Source organism: Anopheles merus, unplaced genomic scaffold (genome assembly GCF_017562075.2).
Source record: "Anopheles merus strain MAF unplaced genomic scaffold, AmerM5.1 LNR4000021, whole genome shotgun sequence".
NCBI classification, from domain to species: Eukaryota; Metazoa; Arthropoda; class Insecta; order Diptera; family Culicidae; genus Anopheles; species Anopheles merus.
Genome location: NW_024427601.1, coordinates 1426 through 23142, shown reverse-complemented (window position 1 = coordinate 23142; position 21717 = coordinate 1426). Strand labels below are relative to the sequence as shown.

General features: G+C 40.3%; 1 protein-coding gene across 1 annotated transcript; it reads right to left on the bottom strand.

Moving 5' to 3' along the window:
- Positions 1–1583: 1583 nt before the first annotated feature.
- Positions 1584–20171, bottom strand: LOC121601044 (serine/threonine-protein kinase ATR-like). The gene is given in 3 exon segments (XM_041929839.1): positions 1584–6621; positions 6624–7143; positions 20117–20171. Coding segments are annotated over 3 exon segments (5016 nt in total). The 5' UTR covers positions 20150–20171; the 3' UTR covers positions 1584–2158.
- Positions 20172–21717: the final 1546 nt, after the last annotated feature.

The window sequence follows — 21717 nt, the reverse complement described above, 5'->3', positions numbered from 1 at the left end:
TTATAATTGTTACAACAGGACCGTTCAACATTTACTCCCCGGCTCAGCCACTACTCTTCCTTCACAAGTGCTCTTCTCGGTGACCCTCATATTCATCTCTTTCTCCTTCTCTTTATCATATAATTTGTATGAAAAGTGAAATAATGTGGATAGGGTTTATCTGCCTCTATCAAACATGAAAAATATTATGACGTCATAAATGTCAATACTGCAATCACATCGTGTGTTAGCTTCCACGAGAAGATATATTCGTTTTTTGATTAGGCTAGCATGCAATGCTGTCTCTATTGAACCGTTAGTTCGGAGCCGTTGATTCGTCGACGGCTCTGGAACAGTGGACTCGCAGCCGGCTCCGCAGTTGTTGGAATGGAGCCGTGAGTGCAGAGCTGTTAGTCCGGAACCGGTTGCGGAGCCCTTGGAGCGGAGCCGGCTACGGAGCCGTCGGAGCGTAGCTGGCTCCGGACCCGTTAGTCCGGAGCCGTTGGTGCGCTCCGAAACGCCCATCACTAGATCACAGGACTGTTCTTGGACGGAAAGAATCTCGTGTGATGAAATTCTACGAGAAATTAAAAAATAAAATTATTTCTTTTTCATTTCACTAAAACATGAATCAAATTACCACGTGCTGTTAGAGACTGGTTTGATGTTAATCTACGGTTAGAAACGTGTCGTTCGATATGATTTTTTTTATGTCCAGCCGCTGCATACATTTTCCGTCCAGCATATGCTCACTATCTGGCTACTTCATCCGCTTCTTTATCGGCTCTCCCTTATTGCTTATACACACATGATTTTGCAGCAAACTTAAGTTAATGTCCTGAGATCGTTTTCCGACGTAACGATTTTTCAACTCGTACATGTTGGGTCTTAATACGATAACACACGAATATTCATAGCGGAATCCCTTCTCCACTTTCTACATAAGTCCAGTAGAAAGTACATAATTAAAATTAGATTTACAATAATTGAACAATTCAACCTAAAACATCGTACTATTGCACGATTGCAATCCAGTTGCAATCAGTCGAATTGTAAACAAACCAGTCCAATTGTAAACAAACCATTCCAATTTGTCTGTCAAAATTTTTTCATTCATTTTTTTATTAGAAATCGGCCAAAACAGGCTTTTGTCATAACCTGTATAGAGTCTAATAACCTTGGGTTTGCGTATGTTTTTTTTCTTTGCCGTTTCGCACTTTCAAGCGGGATCACCATGTGTGCGTGTTTTTTTGGTTTTTCAAAGAGAAAAAACCACTTTGACAAATACCAAGGGGAGAGGGGAGGGTGTGTATGTACAAGAGAATGTGCTTATGAAAATAAATGTGAGAAATAAAAGAAAATATGTTAAACGCATTTCTAACTGTGTCTGGACTCATTGCAATCCGAAAGAAAGCGAGGGAGGTTCATAAAATGTAGTACACATGCATGCAACATTTATCGCGCAGCCGCGACGTTTCTTGCATTCAGCCCGATCGGAGCTTCTAAGAGATTCTTTTAACCTTCATTTCTATAACCACCTACCCGGGTATGTTTAGCTTATTCTTTTTTATGATAATTTTTTATTGGATTATCGAATCGATCCAAAAAAATTAGAATACCTAGAGAAACATGTTTTAAAAAAGTGGTAAAAAATTCAGATTTTTTTAATTTTTTTAAATGTGCTTTAATATTCTTCTAAAGCCACATAGATTGAAATGATTGCCCCGACAGTCGGGAAGACATGGCGGTGTATTAGTGTCAGTTCATCTAATTGCTATGCAATCAATTTATGTAACTAAAAGCCATACTTCATAAATTTATAACATAAAAAGAAGTATTGTTATTATAGCTGCATAGAATAAGTTAAATACGACATTTTTTTTACCAATAAAAATACGAATTCCCTTCTAAAATGTATTACCTACCCGGGTAGGTGGTCATAAAGATGAGGGTGTATTTTTGGTCAGAGAAACGAAGGTTAATCGGCGCCCAGATAGAGCCCGATGAGACCGACATCGTATGGATTTTCGTACCAGGGTTGGTACCGGGGAAAACTCTACTTCACTGACCGATTGAAATTTCATTTTGTTGGATTAATTAAAGTAGAACACGCATCGTTATTAGTACAGAAAAGACATATGTATTCGGTTTAATTGAAATGATTTCTAGCTGTTGTTTGTTATGTGTATCCAGACCAACCAATGTACATTTGTGCTAGATTGTCTATGTCTGTTGCCTCCTTAATCAAGTGGTTTACTTGCCCTTCAATGGATAGTGGATTATGTGACAATTTACCATTAACTTTTACATAGCCTTTTAGTCTTTCTTCAATGTTTAACACATTGTGCATGGCTTGGGGATCGGTTCGTTCTAAATAGCTATCCCTTTCGCTTGATTCCCCTTGAGCAAACGTCATCTTGCTCCACGACACCATGGGATCGTAAACAAAAGGCTTCAATACAGACATGAATGTTGATGCATGGGTTTGAAGAATTCGTAAAACAATTTCACAGCATCGCCGATAAAGCCCTTCCACTCCGAGAGGTCCCATTGCATCTACCATATTATGAGTCAAGCGAAATGGCACTAACTCTGGAACTGTGAATGTTTCTCCTCGATTAAACAAGCAATTAAAATCTACGTGCACAGTATCTCCGTTAGTAGAATCAAACAGAATATTTTCGCCATGGCGATCTCCAAGCCCTAATATGTAACCAACCATCGAAATAACTGCAGTAGTTTTTATGTACGACGAACGAGCTTGAAACCAATTATGGGGATTTGGAAAACAATCTCGAAACCATTCACTAAATAACGGTGGATGCCGCGGAACAAGAATAGTTTCAAAGGCGTGCCGTTTCTTTGCAAGCGGTTCTGTGCGCTCATAATTAAAGTTTCTCAATTCTTTCGCCGTCATTCCCAGTCCACGCTGTTTGTAATACGTGCATACGATACCGCGAAATGTGTTCAGATTTGATATCCACTCAATAATACCACACTCTTCATTTAAAGGTAGAACAGCATATGTGCGTATGTGTAACCTTCGGAATTTTGCATCTGGATCTTGCGATAAATATTGCTTAACAACTGCATTAAACTCCATCAAACGGAAATCTTTTCGCAGATCATCTTTAGGTTTCATCATCATTGTATAAAGCTTGCCGTTATGGCCTCGGAGTGAAATTTTCCTAGGTTTTTGCAAAGAATGCAACACTGTCACTTCTTCGGAAATTCCAGCAATATATATAGCATTTGTAGGGTATGGTTGAAAATTCATCCCTGTATTTTTATTCAGCACTAGTTGTATGCATCTTTCAATGGGAATCAAAATATTTGAAAAGTTTTTATCAGCCAGCAGTTTTGGTAAAGCTTTCACTAAGATAGAAACTGTAACATTTGCCTGTTTTGAATGTCTGATGCCTCCTGGATTTCCCGGAATTTCTTTGTTGGTAAGCTCGATAAGACGTTCAGCCAATCCATTAAAGTCTTTTATCAACTTTTGCATGTTCTCTACTTGCAGCAACTGACGATCGTTAAATATTTCTACACATCGCCGTACCCGGATGGTATAAGATGATTTATATACGCTCAGAATCATCCATAGAGTTTGCTGAGGATAATAGAGGAGCAATTTGACAATTATGGCTTTCAATATTATGAACGTTTCTTGGGAAGGATGAGCAACTCTACTTATTAATTGGGAAAAAGCAGTAAAGAAAAAATACGGCGATAATGTATCTTTGAACTTGCTTGCCAATTTATTCATTGACTGTGCGATTTTTCGCGCCATATTCAAGGAAGTACTAATGCCTTCACTTGATTTTGGTATCGTCTTTGCAGTAGAGTCAAGCCAGATACTTAATACGCGTGGCATCGATTGATAAATATAGTTTGATCCATACATCATTGATTTGCCATAACACTTCATTACTTCAAATAGCATTTCCCAGCAATTTGCTGAATTTTGCTCGACTGCTGGACACGAGCTATACAATTTGTCGACGTATTGTGCAAGTTGTACTAATGCTACTTCACTTTCCGGGTTCATATCTACTGCCTCTTTGAAATAACGTCGATTGAGTGTTGCTGATATATTAGACGCCTCAGCATTGTATGTAGCAATAAGACGCTTACCTTCTGCTTGTATGAAACGAATCTCTTTGGGTGTTGTTTTTATATGATTATTACCAACCGAAGAAACAGGGACATCGCCCAATATTTCATTCACTCCTCTTTCAAGAACCTTTAATGCCCCTGTTATATCTCGTCGATCCCAAAGCAATTTGGCATTTTTTATGAAAAGATCAGGAGGACGATAGCTTTCTGCATGTAAAATATACAATAATGCCTGCTGGTACATATTTGCTCGCGATGCTAACTCTGTACTTTTCATCCAAAGTTGTCCGATCGTTTGATCAACCAAATGACGCAGACGATTAACATTTTGGTCGTCGTCGATTTTTTCCCAATTTATTTCGTCTATCGTGCGCCTCATTTCCTTCAGAAGTATGCGCCTCAAGCTAAGGATTGGTTCTATTGTGGCAGCATTCGGTTGTAATACTTCTAGCCTAGCTTTCATATTTGCAACAAGCTTCTGAAGGTCAACAATTACAGTGGATGCTGTAATAAGTTCGTCGTTACGTTGACCTTTTTGTAGAGTGCGCAGAGTGTGCATTATATGTCCACATTTAGCAAACTCTTGGATGATGTGTAATTTTAACACCTGATCATAACGGTTTTCGTATGTACCCAGCTGTTCATCTAACGAACGAGAACTAGAACGTTCACTACAGCTACCCTGAAACACATACCTTCGGGCTCGTTGTATTTCTGAACAAAATCGTGCATAATCCGGTTGTCGAAACTCAATAATAAGTGAACCACAAATAACTCCCCAGTGACGTGATTCACCATCGATGGCTCCACTCAATTGATCAGCTCGCCTTTGAAGTAGCAATTCTTCGAGTTCTTCGAATCTTCCTAGTCGGTACAGCGGTTCTGCCTGTATATCCAGTAGAGGTTTATGTAGGGCCGTATCATGAAATCGAACCAGTAAACTTTCTGCAAGTAGTAATGCTGTTTCCGGTTGATCAAGCCGTAGATAACACTCGATCATACTGTTTAAAAAATTAAGACTTGGATATTGTTCTTGGATATTAGTAAGTTGTAATAACCTCTCGTAACACGCCACAGCTTCTTGCAATCGACCTGTAGCATTATGATATAGAATTAACTCGTGTAAGGTTGATTCTGTTGCTTTCAAAGCCATAACACCTTCCACCGAGTCTGTATCTCCGAGGTATGAATAAAGTTCACACAAGAATGATAACTTTTTTTGTAGTTTTATACTTTTATCTTCGCCATTCAAACTGTGTTCTACGTATTGTAATGCTCTAGCATATTCATGACATTTAAAATTTACTTGCGCCAATAGATTGCTATCAAAGTTGTTTAGGAATGTACTAACCACAGCAAAATTATGCTGATAATTATGAAGATCTTTATCTTTTGATGTAACATCCTTGAGGTACTGTCTTTTCCATCGTTCGAGGAAATCAAATAACCCAAACGCATATTTAGCGCATTGCAAAGCCAGCTCTTTGCCACATGTATCATGCCGCTCCTGAGTCATGCATACAATCAATCTATTTGCAGATGTATATTCTATATCTACTTTGTCATTTGCTCGGTTCGCAGCAGGAATCGTGGTAAAACTTTCGCAATATGCAATGGCTCCGTTGAAAACGGCATGAAGTTCTTCTACAATAAATTGTATTTTATCATTCCCTTCGCAAAGTAGTAATGAATGTAATAGTATGTAAGGTAACATCAACATAAGAGTTCCTCTATCACATCGCAAGCTTGGCTTAAAAGCTCGTAGAAGGTTACGAGTTGAATTAACAGTTATATATTCAATCATTTGGCACGCCCATTGGTAACACCATTCGTGACTTGATCCAACATTGTTAAATACCGGATGTGCAACTGCTGTCTGCGATGCTCTTGAAACTGTAGTATAACATGATGTTAGTAACGGTTCCATTATTGGTCGCAAGCGTTCTGGGATGGTTTCCCATATTTCTCGTTTTTTATCTGCTTTTGGAGAGACACCTCGTTCGTTTAATATTTCCTGTATGGCAAGTGAAAAACTATCGACAAACTTTGAATCTTTTTGCCTTTGGTATGCTCGGCATAGTTCTCGCAAGGCGATAATGGCAAAACAGTCGGAATGAATGCTCAATGCGAAACCTACACCGGTCGGAGCATAATTAGGTGGCAAATGACTGGGTGCCAAAGCTCCTAGCTCTCCAAGACACTCTGCTGCTCGTTGTTGAAGTATTACATCTTGTTCACTAAGTCCACGTGTCAGCGTTTCTACCATTGTAGCTATTATGGTAAGGCTTATGCTTTGGTGTTGCCCCAAAATAGCTTCATTTAGCTCTGCCCGGCCATGTTCACAAAGTCTACATAAGTAGGAGAATGCGTATGCTCGTACTTTTAAATTTTCATGATTGCTATGTCGAATAAGTTCTTCAAGGCGGGTAACAAATTGGTCGCTTCCTATTTCATCGTGGTGTTTTGGAATACGCGATGCCACTATTTTTTTAATATTTTCTGCTACATTAGTATCTTCTATAAAAACAGATCACAGAGACTATTCCCAAGTAGACTATTGTTCTCTATGACCAGGTATCGAAATATGTATCCAATATCTTCGTTGTATGTATCAATTAATGGCTCCAACGTAACGAATATTGTACTTAAAAGTGAACCTAATTGTCGCACATCTACCGTGCATACAAAAATACGCCACGTATTAACGCAATGTTTTGCTAAAGCCGATCCTTCTGGAAGAGCTAATGCTGTTCGGAGCACAGCAATGACTTTGAACCGAAATGGTGTTATGTGTTCCCCACCAAGCAACCGAATAATGTCACCCAGACTAAGCAGCGCTAATCGCTTGAGAAACTTCTCTCCGTCTGGATTAACAAGTGTTGCTTCTAAATTTGCTAGTACTCCTAAAAACCTTTCAGCAATATATTCCGCGATTCGAGTTGTTGATACCTCGTCATTATCACTATCATTGGAAAGTAAACTGCGAAATGCGTGCATTACACACTCTGGGTTGATGTGGTAGTAAATTAAAACTTCCGATACTGTTCTCTGCAATGAAAAGCGATAATGGAAGAAAAAACATTAGCATTTTAGTTAACTTCTGCTCAAGATTTTGGTAAGAAAAAAGGCCAAGGCTATGTTAAATGTCCTAGATACTCATTGAAACAATAGGGTGAAGAATAATGCCAAAAAATGCATCTAATTTTTACATCTATTCAAAAATCCAATTGTTGCACAGTTACACAAATTCAAAATTCTATTATTGCACTCTTTATTATCCATTATTGAACACTTTCCAACACACTGAAATAAACAAACAAAAAAAAAATAACAGTCTAGAAATAGATATTTTTTTATGAAACAGTATTTTGGAAAATGCATAACGCTGTTTCATTACATGCTTGTCCTTGATTAAAGCTGGAATTTGCAAAATTAGTACTAAACTGCACCTGTTGCCGAATGCTAATTGTAAACAAAACGGTGTAAACGTTCAAAAATAGGAGGCTTTGGGCTGTGCAATACAGGGTTTCGAATAATATCATGGACTACTCAGCGGTCGACAAACTTGTTAGGGAAAGGGCCAAATTTACTAAATGATTGAGAGTCGCGGGCCAGGAGAATTAATCACTTTTTTTATTATTTTTGCACATACATTGTTACGCTATAAAATGTTATAAGAATAACTTACTTATCCGACACTACACCCGCTTTGCGGTCTTGGCTTGTCTCAGAAGTATGGGTGGTGGGAGCTCGGAATTAGACCCTACCCTGTGCCGATTCCGTGTTCGGAATCAATTCCGAAGCCGATTCCGATGCTGGAATGGATTCTGATTTTGAAACCGATTCCGGAATCGGAATCAGCTCCGGAATCGAAAACGGCTCCGAGATAGGAATCGCAATTTGCTACGGCAACGGAATCAGAATTGACTCCAGAATTGGAATTAGCTCCGGAATGAGAATCAGTTCTTGGATTGAAATAAGAAGTTCCAGAAGCGAAATCACTCCGAGAATCACCATGAGAATGGATTATTTGCGGCTGTCAATACGTAGAATCATTGGATCCAAACGACTATTCTTATTGAGATACCGGAACAGACTCCAATTTCGAAGCCAATTCCGGTTCGGGTGTCGATTCCGATTCCGGAACTGATTCCGGAAGCGATTATGATTACGGAGCCGATTCCAAAAACTGATGCGGGACCTACTATCTGGAATCGAATCCAGAAAACTTCATTTTTCCCATCACAAGACTTAACTGGGGCTATATCGTCCGTTTCCATGCGTAGAACATGGAACAGATTTGGACAGTGTCCATGTTTCAGAGGCGTATGTGAGTACCAATACTATATTGGTTCTATGTAATCCCAGCTTTATCTGTCGCGACAGGTTCTTTAAAGTGAACTGATTTCTCAGGCTGTAGAATGACCGGTTGGCAGCCAGCATCCTTGCGCGAAACTCGACCTCCATGTTATATCGTTAATGACCCGAGATATCTTTTCTAAGACGACTTAGAAAATGCGTTCACCTAGCTTTACGTCACGTCTACGTTATTGGTTAATGATATTAATGATATCATTATGAGCTTATAGTACAGTTTTTCTGTGAGTATATCATCCAAGCAAGGTTCAAATTTCTATTATTTAAAAACTGTTATTAAATCGTACAGATTTTCAGTTACGGATCGACAACATAGTGCGCAAAATTGTTTAAAAGGGCAAAACAACAGAGCAAGAGCAATATCGTTTCTTGAAGAACCTCTCCTCCAATGCTGCAAAAAATATTGAGGATATCTAGGGAAGATATAAAAGCCTTAACGACTGAACAAATATTAAAACAAACGTACATTCAGTAACTACTACAAGCTTTACGAACAAGCAATGCAATGTCAGACAAATTGATAACTGATTCCTTTTTCAAAAGCTCCTTGACAATCTTTGTCCTCTTGAAAAGCAAGAGTGGGTAATAGTCGTACTTGTAAATATAACAATCCGTTTTTTAAATATTCGTTCCTATTTTCATATGGAAGCAATGTTAGTGTTACTGTTGCGGGCGCCAGCAACGCCGCACGACATTTGTTCTCTGGGTTGTCGTGACCGTGCGATCAAACCATACTGGTCCTGGAACCAATCATGAACCCATACTGGATCTCGAAGCAATTATGAACCCATACTGGTCCTAAAACCACTCATGAACCCATACTGGTCCTGAAACCGCTCATGAACCCATACGGGCACTGCGAACGATCATGAACCCATATGGGCCATGCAACCGATCATGAACCCATACGGGCCCTGGAACCAATCATGAATCCGGAGCTTAGCATGAAGCTTTACGGACCGTGGAACCGATCATGAACCAAAACTGGTCCTGTTACCGATCATTCATCCTAAACGGCCCTGACACCAATCATTAACCCATACGGGTCTTGGAACCGATAATCAACCCATACGAGTCCTGGGACCGATAATGAACCCATACGGGTCCTGGATCCGATCATGAACCCTTACCTGCCCTGTAACCTATCATGGACCCGTACTGGTCCTGGAACCGGTCATGAGCCCATATTGGTCTCGGAACCGATCATAAACCCATACGGGTCCTGAAACCTATAATGAGCCCATACGGGCCCTGTAACCTTTCATCAACCCATACAGGTCCTGAAACCAACTATGAACCCATACTGGTCCTCGAACCGATCATGAACCCATACTGATTCTGGAACCGACAATGAACCCATACCGGCCTTGGAACCAATCATGTACCCATACGGGCCCTGGAGCCAATCATGAATCTATACCGGTACTGGAGCTTAGCATGAAGCTTTACGGGCCGTGGAACCGATCATGAACCAATATCTGCCGTGGAACCAATAATGAACCCATACCGGTCCTAACCGTTCCTAATCGGTCGGAACCTATCACGAACCTAAACCGGTCATTGAACTGAAGATAGCCCATAAAGAACCTGGAACTGATACCGCGACCCGCTAAACACATACTGGTTCTGGAACCTTTCACGAACCTAAACCGGTCATGGAACTGAAAGTAAACCCATAATGAACCTGGAACTGATATTGAACACATACCAGACCTGAAATCGATCATGATTTCATGCTGATCCAGAAATAGCTTCCGATTTCTTTCATTTAGGGGAATATTTCCAGGAACAGTTCCGGATATGGATTCGGAACAATACTTGGACCTGGTTCAGGTATGGAACGGATAAAATTCCAGTTCCAGCCAACAAAGCACCGTAAATGTACACCGTAGGAATTAGCGTAGAAATTTAGTAGAATTTGTATTCGACCATGTTGATTAGTCCATCAATCCATGTTACTTACAGGGTTTACCAGCATAATAAACAACTGTCCACTTGTTTATAACAATAGTCGTTTTAAATAGACACCGCTGTCTACCACTTGCTCACACGTCAGATGGTGTAAGCTACTCTGTTTAAAAGGGCAGGTATGGAATAAATTCAATAACACAATTTTCGCCTTCGATTAGCAACTGTCAGATTTGGCACAGTTTGTTTTGTTGGGAATTTTTTTTGCAAAAACCAAACATTTTCAAACACGTTTCTTTTATTCAAGCAATATGCAGTATAAACCATACATTTCAATAAATCAAAACATTAATTTTGTTAATTATACAACAACCACAAAACAATACGGCCTTTTTGGACCGTTACTCCTGAATAAAAAAAAAAAACAACCACAAGAAACCGTGCCGAATCCGACCGTTGTGCAATCGAAGGCGAAAATTGTGTAATTAAATTGGACAGAGTAGCTTACACCATCTGACGTGTGAGCAAGTGGTGGACAGTGGTGTCTATTCAAAACGACTATTGTTATAAACAAGTGGACAGTTGTTTATTATGCTGGTAAACCCTGTAAATCGAATTTGGTAGCGTATGAAATGTCATTCTAAGATGTTCAGTAATTTGTATTCGAATTAAAGTTATACGAATTTGAAAAAGAAGATATGTCTGATTTTGGAATCTTTTAGGTTATCTTTTCGCGGGCCGGATTAATGATGCGGCGGCCGCATTTGACCCGTGGGCCGTTTTTGTCGACCGCTGAAAAACTTCATCCGCTCGATGGAATGTTTCAAAAGGTTATGGGAGCCGGCTCCGGAGCCGTCGGAGCGCAGCCTGCTCCGAAGCTGTCGGAGCAGAGCCGGCTCCCCTCCTCCCCTAGTGTAATAAACTTTAATGTTGGAAGAACCCCCCTCCCCTCCCCCAAAATACATAACAGATGAACCCCACCCCCCTTCAAAAGCTTAGTTTATTGAAAAAAAATAGATTTTCTTTTTTTTATTCATTTTTAATTTTTAAATGAAACAAAAAAAGAATAGTTGTTGCATGCAGCAATCAAATTCAAAAAGATTCTGATAATCGGATCCTCGGCACGGTTTCCAATGTTCTTGCATCACCATCATCATAAGCGTTTTTCGTCCAGCCATCTTCCTGATCCTCCATAAATATGTCTTTCTTTTCGGAAATGTTTCTTTGGCTGTAGATGTTGTATCATCATCAAATTGATCATTATATTCCACATATTATGTGATGTTTAAATTATTACGCATGTCCTACAAATTAGGAACAAAAATTATTACCAGTGGTCAATTCTGACAAAAAAATGGCTGAATGTATCAACTACATCTACCATTTATTTGAAATGGATTGGGATTGAAAGGAATTGGATTGGTATAACACCCGTTTACAGCGTTACAGTTATTTCTCGGGCCATTTGCTTGCAATAGCGTGTCGTCTCTTGCGAATCGCTTGCTACTATCATCAAATCAATCGAATGGCACGCACACTATTGTCGTCACAGTAATGGGATACAACGTTATTGCGACGATCCCGAGTTAAGTTTTTACGTCTGTCCTTCTGGGGTAGCAAAATGACGGTCTATTCGGGTGAGTAGTACATAAAAAGTAGCGAGATCTTTTTTTAGGCCGGCATAACCGCGAAGGTTGTTAAGTCACGAAGAAGAATCCTCGTTTCAATTGTCAATTCCAATCATTCTCTCAATCAAATTCTTTCATTCTCTCGTTTCTCCCAAAACAAACTCAGCTCTCTCTTTTTTCCATTCCACACATTCGATCTTTATTTTTACCTCTTTACTCGCACATACATGTTTACATACTCACACAAATCACACTGCCCGCGCAAAACCCGTGCGGGATACACACGTACCCGTCATCTGCGTGGTCTTCAACGACTGGTGTGCACGCTTTAAAAATTATTCCTGTCTGCCTCCCTTCGTTGCTCCTACGTCAGTACTAACACACTTAAAAATATATCACGACCTCGGTTAAAAAAACTGCCGAAATCCTTAAATCCGTTAAATAAATATTTGAACCGAAACTCGGCAACACAACATGCCGAGAACATACGTTAACACAGCTGTACCGAGCTCATCCGTCAAAATAACCGAGATTTCAGCTTTACTATTTGGATTGAGAAAACACGCAGCCTCGGCTCAACACGGACTCTCTAAGGGACATTACTGTCCAACAGGAATTCAAAGCCGCTTTAGACGAGTCTCTACTACCAGAAAACAGATATGAAACTACGAGCGAGAGGTGGAACGCTCTAAAAAAACAATAATAAACTGTGCAAGAAATATACTCCCACCACGTCGTGGCAACACCAAATCTGGCTGGTTCGACGATGAATGCGGACAAGTGACCGAACGTAAGAATACTGCATACCGAGCAATGCAGCAACGGCATAGAACGCGGGCATGCGCAGAGGAATATTCACGGCTCAGACGCGAAGAGAAACGAGTTCACCGCTCTAAGAAGCATGCTTTGGAAGAGCAAAACATGCGGGAACTCGAGCAAACCAGAGAGGCGTACGGACCGACACGAAAGTTTTACCAAGCGATAGCAGGTCACCGAAACAACGTGGTACCTAAGGTAACCTGCTGTCGCAACAAGGATGGAGATCTGGTTAGTAACCAGCCAGAGGTCCTCTCGCGGTGGGCTCAGTACTTTGATGAATTACTCAACGACCAGTTAAACGAACAGCTAGAAGCGCCACTAGCAGATAGTGTCATGCTACTGCCACCTAGCATAGAAGAAACACGAAAGCCTATCCGTCGGCTGAAAAATAACAAGGCACCCGGAACCGACGGAATTGCAGCTGAACTGGTCAAGAATGGAGGTGCACGACTAGAAAACGAGATTCATCAAATTGTTACTGAGGTGTGGGATAGCGAATCGATGCCTTGTGATTGGAATCTCGGCATCATCTACCCCGTATACAAGAAGGGAGACAGGTTGGACTGCAACAACTACAGGGGTATTACGGTGTTGAATACCGCCTATAAAATATTCTCCCTGATCCTTCAGGATCGCCTTGTCCCGCACGTCGAAGAGATAGTAGGAAACTATCAAAGAGGATTCCGAAACGGAAAATCAACCACTGATCAGATCTTCACCATGCGGCAGATCTTGGAGAAGATGGCTGAATACAAAAACGACACATACCATCTCTTCATAGACTTCAAAGCCGCATACGATAGCATAGCCAGGGTAAAACTGTACGACGCTATGAGCTCATTTGGAATCCCGGCCAAACTGATAAGGCTAGTTAGAATGACTATGACCAACGTCACATGCCAGGTGAGGGTGGATGGAAAACTCTCAGGACCTTTTGCTACCACCAAGGGTCTGCGCCAGGGGGACGGGCTTGCCTGTCTCCTATTCAACTTGGCGCTAGAGAGGGCCATCCGCGACTCGAGGGTGGAGACTACGGGAACCATCTTCTATAAGTCAACCCAGATCCTGGCATACGCTGACGATATAGACATCATTGGTCTGCGGCTCTCCTATGTAGCAGAAGCCTACCAAGGGATTGAGCAGGCGGCAGAGAGCCTCGGATTGCAGATAAACGAGGCAAAGACCAAACTGATGGTGGCAACATCAGCGGACCTACCAATAAATAATCCGAATCTACGTAGGCGTGACGTACAGATAGGTGAACGCACTTTTGAAGTCGTCCCACAATTCACCTATCTTGGGTCAAAGGTCAGCAACGACAACAGCATGGAAGCTGAGTTGCGCGCAAGGATGCTGGCTGCCAACCGGTCATTCTACAGCCTGAAAAAGCAGTTTACCTCAAAGAACCTGTCGCGACGGACGAAGCTGGGACTATATAGTACCTATATAGTACCAGTACTCACATACGCCTCTGAGACATGGACACTGTCCAAATCTGACGAAACCCTCTTAGCCGCGTTCGAGAGGAAGATGCTCAGAAGGATACTTGGCCCCGTATGTGTGGAAGGACAATGGAGGAGCCGCTATAATGACGAGCTATACGAGATGTACGGCGACCTCACTGTCGTACAGCGTATAAAGCTCGCCAGGCTCCGGTGGGCTGGCCATGTTATACGCATGGAAACGGACGACCCAGCCCGTAAAGTCTTTTTAGGCCGTCCACAAGGACAGAGGAGGCGTGGTAGGCCCAAATTGAGGTGGCAAGATGGCGTGGAGGCGTCCGCCATTAAGGCCGGGATAACGGACTGGCAGACGAAGGCGCGAGACCGTGAGCGGTTTCGGACACTCCTGAGGCAGGCCAAGACCGCAAAGCGGTTGTAGTGCCGGATAAGTAAGTAAGTATTTGGATTAGCCAAGGCTCGGTATTCTATCTGTTATTTTCCATTCTGTTAATCTCGTGCTATTGAAACGAAAACCTTTCGGAGTGATGTTGTGTTGTAAAATTAAAAGTGTAAAAAAATAAGTGAAAATGAGTCTCTCAGCGTGAAAAAACCCGAGCATCAGTAGCGTGCGATCTAGCACGGGTATGGAGCGGGGTTGGGGCTAGGAAACTCCATCAGCTCACGCAGCCGGTGCTCTTCAGAGCGTCGCTCGGAGCAGTCCCCCTATTCAAGGATCAGATGTGGAAGCTAATCTGATTGGTTCAACCTTTGCCAGACCGTTCAGACTTCCAGGATTCATTTCCGGTCACCTACATGAGGTTAGCATCAACACTCGATCACTTGAAACCCAAACAGGATTCACTCAGACTTGTTTCACTCTGTCCGCTTTACAGAACCGTGCCTGTACCAGTACCCGCTCCCTGCCCGGCTCATTTTTCTGTACCTGTGCCACATCCAAACGCTGTGCCAAATCCGGCGGTTGAACCGGCGCCTGTCCCTACGCTTCCCATCACACCAGAACTCTCATAAGAATAGGGTGACTTCCTGCCGTCCTGCTACAGTAAGGGGCACGATCGTGGCAACATGCTGCAGAAGTATCCCACTTGATACGCAAAAAAAACCACTAAAATAAAAATAAAATGTTTATATATTTAGCCGAAATCTCGATTTGCTCTAACCGAAAATCTCGGTTAAACGTAAACATCAAAACAAAATGTCATTAACCGAGATATCGGCAACAGAAATTTAACCGAGATCTTTGTTGAGATCTCAGTTGTCCAGATCTCGGCAAAAATTAAAAAAAAAAAATTTAAGAGTGTATATCATAATTAGTACAGGTTCCCGAGACACGCGGACCTTCACAGGGTTTCCCACGATTTATTGGTCAGTTCCCATAATTTTTTGGGCTCGTCTCACGATTTATTCATCGTATCGTAAGATTTTTGGTTCGTTCCCCTAATTTATTGGTATCGCCCGATTGGATATCAATACAATTGTACCACAAAACTCTGAGAACCAACCACAAATTGAGGGAAACCAGCCAATAAATAGTGGGAAATCCTGTATTTGATATCAAATAAAATAATTTATTTAGTGATTATAACTTCTCATTAATGCCTCATTCATTACACGAACACTTGCTGTATTTTGACTGAAAACCGCGTGATTCGACTTTTGAAATTAGATACGTGGTTTCTCTCAACCCCCATTAATAGCGTTTCTCGAGTTAACCATCCTATGTGTATGTGACACACCACTATATTCACTAATAGCTATAGCCATGCACCATATTCATATAAGATAAGCCGTACACTCATACATACAAGGTAAGGTTAGTCGAATAGTTAGTCCCTAGAATCGAATCGCTATCAAATCGCAATCGCAAAGGAATCTTTTTGGGATTCAAATCCTATAAACGGGATCGAATCTATCTAGGGATTGAATTTTCAAATCTTCCGAATCCTGAATCTCTCAACACTATGTGACACAGCCAAGTCGTAAGAAAAAAAATGACCAATACAGAAGAGCGAGGCAGAGCGAAAATTTTTCTTAATGTTAGAATGAGAAAAATGATTAATACACATAATAATTGCGCGATAATGCCGATTGGGTTCGTCCAATCGATGTTTCCGCAACATTTTCATAGACCCAGACCTTATGTGACAAAAGTTTGACCTCCCCCCCCCCCCCCCTCTCCCATGTAACAATCGTAATGTCTGACGATTTTTTTACTTTTAACTTAAATCAACTTTTTGTTTGTTTGATTTCAATCAAAATATACGGCCCTAAAAGAGGTTCATAAGACGAAATAAATGTTATTTTGTGATGCACAATTCTTAGATACGAAATCTTAGTTTTGATCGAAAAAAGTCGAAAATTTTTAATTTGTGTTTGAAAAAACAAAAAAATGCTCTTAAATAAATGAAATATTGGAATATGCGGCACAATTGCTCAATATTTAAGGAAAATGCTGACTTAAACATCAATCTTGATATTTAATAAATATTTGGAAAACAACAATTTATACGCAGTGTGCAAAACTCTGCAAAATAGGCATATTACTCTACTTAGAATATGATAATAGTAAATAATGCCACCAATAGTTCAAAATGTATTTAAACTTTACATTAATATAAATTAGATATAAAAGAAATCATACATATCTCACCTTGATGTCAGAATGAAGCAAATGAAAAAACTATTACCAGTAATTCTCATGATGTACTCGATACTTTGTTGGTTACTTCAACAGATTCGCTGATAAACAAGTATGTAGATTGTCAGGAAGAGACGTGGATAATAGTGCCACCAAATCTTTTCGCACGATAACAGCTATTTCTCGTAGAAGATACTCGCATTTTGAAGATCGAAGACACCAAGGCAACAGCATTGCCATCATTGTTTTATAATGCTTTCCAACGAAATCCACTGGATCTCTACTTTCAAATGTGTAACTCACTATGCTTATCGACTGGTGCAGTGTAATTCCTGCCAATATATAATTGCTAACGGCAATGCTCATCATTAGCTTAATAATGTCGTGACGATACCAGGAAAGAACTTTGTTAGGACTAATGTCTTGTCGTGCACACATTTCTGTGATGACAATCGATGCTTCATGAGTGACGTGAGATTCGGGATGCATCAGTAAATAAATCATAATACGCACACAATGAAATAGTGTTTCCTTGACGTCTATAAATTTCCAACGCAATGCTATACGGGAATTGGCATTTCCAAATTCTGCAACCATTCGTACTACGATTATTTGTTCGGCATATGTTGTTTTCGTCATGATGGACACCCTTGATGATGCCGAATAACTGTTCCATCATACTGGTTATCAAATTTTCATATCGTCCCGGTTCATTGACTAAGCATGCTGATAGAATTTGCAAAATAGCATAAACGTGTTCAGTAAGTTGTTGACCAACCTTAGCTGTATTATTTCCAAATAATCGTATCCAGCAGGATTCTATTTCTCCATCGATCATAAACAAGGGCAAGTGTTTCAAAGCGCAGGGCAGGAAATTGGTCATAGCTAGCAACGTTGTCTCTTCATTCGTGTGCGATATTTTCAACAAAAAGGCCCGCAAATGGGATTCTATGTTAATAGACTTGCCTTCTGCCATTAACTTTTCAGAGGATGTTTGTATGTAGTAATCTTCCAAATGCGTTGTAGAGACCGTTCGGTTATTACATTCCCGGCAATGAAAACTACGTTTTGTTTCCGAAATCTGGAATACACGAAAACTGGCTATGCAATTCGAACGAAGGCAGCAGAACAAACAGAACACTCCAACTATATCAGCCAGTGCTGCATCACCCTTATTGGTTGACAGCAGTGGCACAAAGACGTTTTCAAACAAATCAAATAAATTGATTTTTGATGACAATATCAACTGTTGGAAAGAGTGTACGAGTGTTTGTTTAATAGCGTAGCCATGTTCGGTATTAGCAATGAAAGTTAACAGCGACGTTAACTTTTTTGTTATACAGCAGCTTACTACTTCGGAGTGCAGATTGTTAGTTCTTAATTTGCAAAATTGTTCTAATACGTGTTGACAAAGTTCATTATCCATTTGCGTATCCCAGGAATATCGTTGGTTCATATCACCATTAAAGTTGTTCGCCTCAAAAGGCGCAAACAGATTTGGAAGAGATTGCGCTGCTGATTTTGATTCAGAAGCAAACAATCGTTAATAAGAATGACACTGACGACCGCGTTTATTAAATCCATTTGCCTTGAGCCGAACAATTCAACCAGTGACGGTACTTCGAGGAGCTCTAATTTCGATTCGAAAAAAACGAATTGTTGATTTTTTAATCAGTATCTTCTTCGCTGCAAAATGGCATCTGCGCATGTAATTTAAAATCTATATTGTTTGCCATATTTAAGGCGCGTTTTAGTAACTTGCTGTTTTCGTCTATGTTTACTAGAAATATGGCCCAAACTGTGCTCTCCAAGTGCACTGATATTTTAATCGGCTGTTTTTTACTGACTGAATTGTTTGTATCGCGCATTATTTATCTGTTTGACAATTTGAGTTACTAAATGATCATCAAGCTTCATACTTGCTCCAAACCAGTTGATGGATTCGGGAACATAACCAGTATGCAATGGTTCAAGTTTCAGCTTCTGCAATAGTGCCATTAATGTGTGCTTCAATTTATCTTGGTGTCGATTTTCGAGATTCTTTACTTCTGTTCTGGTAGCAAACTTGTACATAGTAGCTCTGTTATATTTTATCAAGCCATATTCTTGGAACTACTGGCCAAGACTGATGTGCACTCTGATGTGTACTAAATAGTTCCGTTGATGTATCCACAAAATGGTCTACTTCTCGCCGATTCAAATGCATCGCTGAATGCCACGTATTATATCCCATTAGCGAAACAACAAGTAGATTTATCATGTTGAGCATATTATATAACGGATAACTGCCACTACGCGCCTGGACAACATGTTTGAAATAGTTTTGGAAAAAAATAATAGAAATTGTTTTCTCCTCAATGTTGCCAACTGATAGTGTTCTCAGAACTGTGCAGATTGTTTCTTTTACAACTTGGATGGATTCGTCATCTTGTTGATTTGTCAGCATTGAAATGGCTTCGCTTAAGGTATGAAGGCAATGCAAACGAATCAAACGGCAACGTGCCATGGAATTAATTTCAATTTTTTCGCAAATATACTGCTTGCCTTGTGCTGTGACGTTCTGAAATGCATCATAAAAGTAGTAATTGCTTCCGGCACCCCTTTTTAAAATCATTCATCTGGTTCAATAGCTTAATAAACTCTCTAAGTGTATCGAGAGCCAGCCATCGTTGTTTTATGTAAGAAGCTTTGATAATTTCCTTTTGTAAACTGGTATAACTTTCTGAAATGCTGCAAGAGTGAACAAGGAAAACAAAAATTAACTCTGTAGAGCGATAAAAATACTTAACATTTCTATTTTACCTTTCATAAGTTTCCAATGATGCTATTCTGAGAATTTGATACATAAGCCAGTAATTAGAGCATCTGCACCGATGTCTTTCTTCGTCATTTAATATGTTTTCGGAAAAAGACCAGGATCATCGTATGTAATCGGTACGGATCATGCTCAGAATCTTTTCAAGATGCGGTTCATGATCGTGCAATATGTCCGCAAAAGTAATAATCAATGTTTTCCACATACTTTCCGTGTCTTCTATAGTATTTAGCTTTTCATGCATTATTTTCATGATAACTCGAACCGATAGGTACGGAATATCCTCACAAAGATTTACTTTACCAACAACCGTGAACAGGACAACCGGCTACAAATGAATATTGAATTGGAACAGTAGAAGGTAATCGAAGCTTACAACTTTTTTTTTATGTAGCAACCATGATGACATTATGTTATCCAGCACTAAATAGTCTGTTCCCGAGTTAGGCTGCGCTCTGGCACCAATCGAACCCGACATCCGACTCGAACAAACCCATATAATCATATGGAGGTGCACTGTCAGACACAAACAAACAACACGACAAACATGTCAAATCCCATACATTTTTCATGTTCGATGTCGTGTTCGATTGGTGCTAGAGCGCCGGTAAGGCGGCGCTCTAGCAGCAATCGAACACGACATCCCACACGAACAAACCCATATAATCATATGGTGGTGCACTGTCACCGTCCAAATAGACATAGAGCGACAACGTCGCGCGCGACGAAAAATAGCTCAAAATTTCACTCGGTGTAGATCAAAGTAGCTCATTTGACTCAGTCAACCAACTTGTTTTTTATTTGAAAAATAGGTTAAATGTGTTCAAATCTATTTTTTTGCGTTTGGCATTAATCTGGCTTGTAAACAAAGTAGATAATTCGATTATTTCGGATGAAGCAAATTGTCGCGCGCGACGAGTAACTCTGTTTGCAAAAATGAGCTACTTTTTGTCGCGCGCGACGTTGTCGCTGTATGTCTATTTGGACGGTCAGACAGAAAAGAAACAAACAAGACAAACATGTCAAATCCCATACATTTTTCATGTTCGATGTCGTGTTCCACAAACCAATTGCATCTTGAAGGACCACAGGTGCCATTTTGAGAGCAGACCGTTTACAAGGACAGTGAACCAAAAGCACAAAAGATAGAACACGTGGAGTGATGTTTTGTGAATTGGACGAAATAATCGAAGAAATAAGTGAAAAGGACACTAAGCATACGAATTACCGAAACGATGGGGGTCAACGACCCCGGAGGGGAATTTCCCTCTTAAATTATTATAGTGGATTAGGAGTAGATTTCCAAATAGGATCCGCAGAGGAACCTAGAATAGAAAGAATAGTTGGAGAAAACAATGCTAGAGAAAACAATGCTTGTCAGAATAGCTGATAGTTCGAGAAAACAATGCTAATATTACGAGAATAAGAGGAGGAAAACTACCAGTGAGAGTGAACTCAAGCAAAATTGCGGAAAAACTTAAACGTCTAAAAAAATAGGGGTGGGAGAAAACGAAACAAAAATTGTAGTGAAAGAACATCCCACACTAAATACGCGCAAAGGTGTAATAAGGTGCCCGGACATCGAATTCCTCACCGAAAACGAAATCATGGAAGGCCTCACCGAGGACAAAGTGACGGAAGTAATAATACAAAAAGAAAAGGTAATAATAAAGTAATAAACACACGCACGGCAGTAATTACTTTCAATACGACCAAGCTGCCTAGAAAATAGATTTCGGCTGGTATCCGTTAAAAGTAGAGTATACATACCGAAGCTAATGCGATGTGGAACATGTCTAAAATAGGACACACCAAAAAGTGTGTAGACGATCAAACCCTACCCGCAAATTTCCGTTAAATGCCTTCTAATCGCCTTGTAATCGCCGGCGAATTGAAGGCGATCAGCAGTGCATTTAGCAGTAATTAAATGCCTTTGAAATATGTCAATGAAAAATTTCGCTTTTAATTTGAAATTTG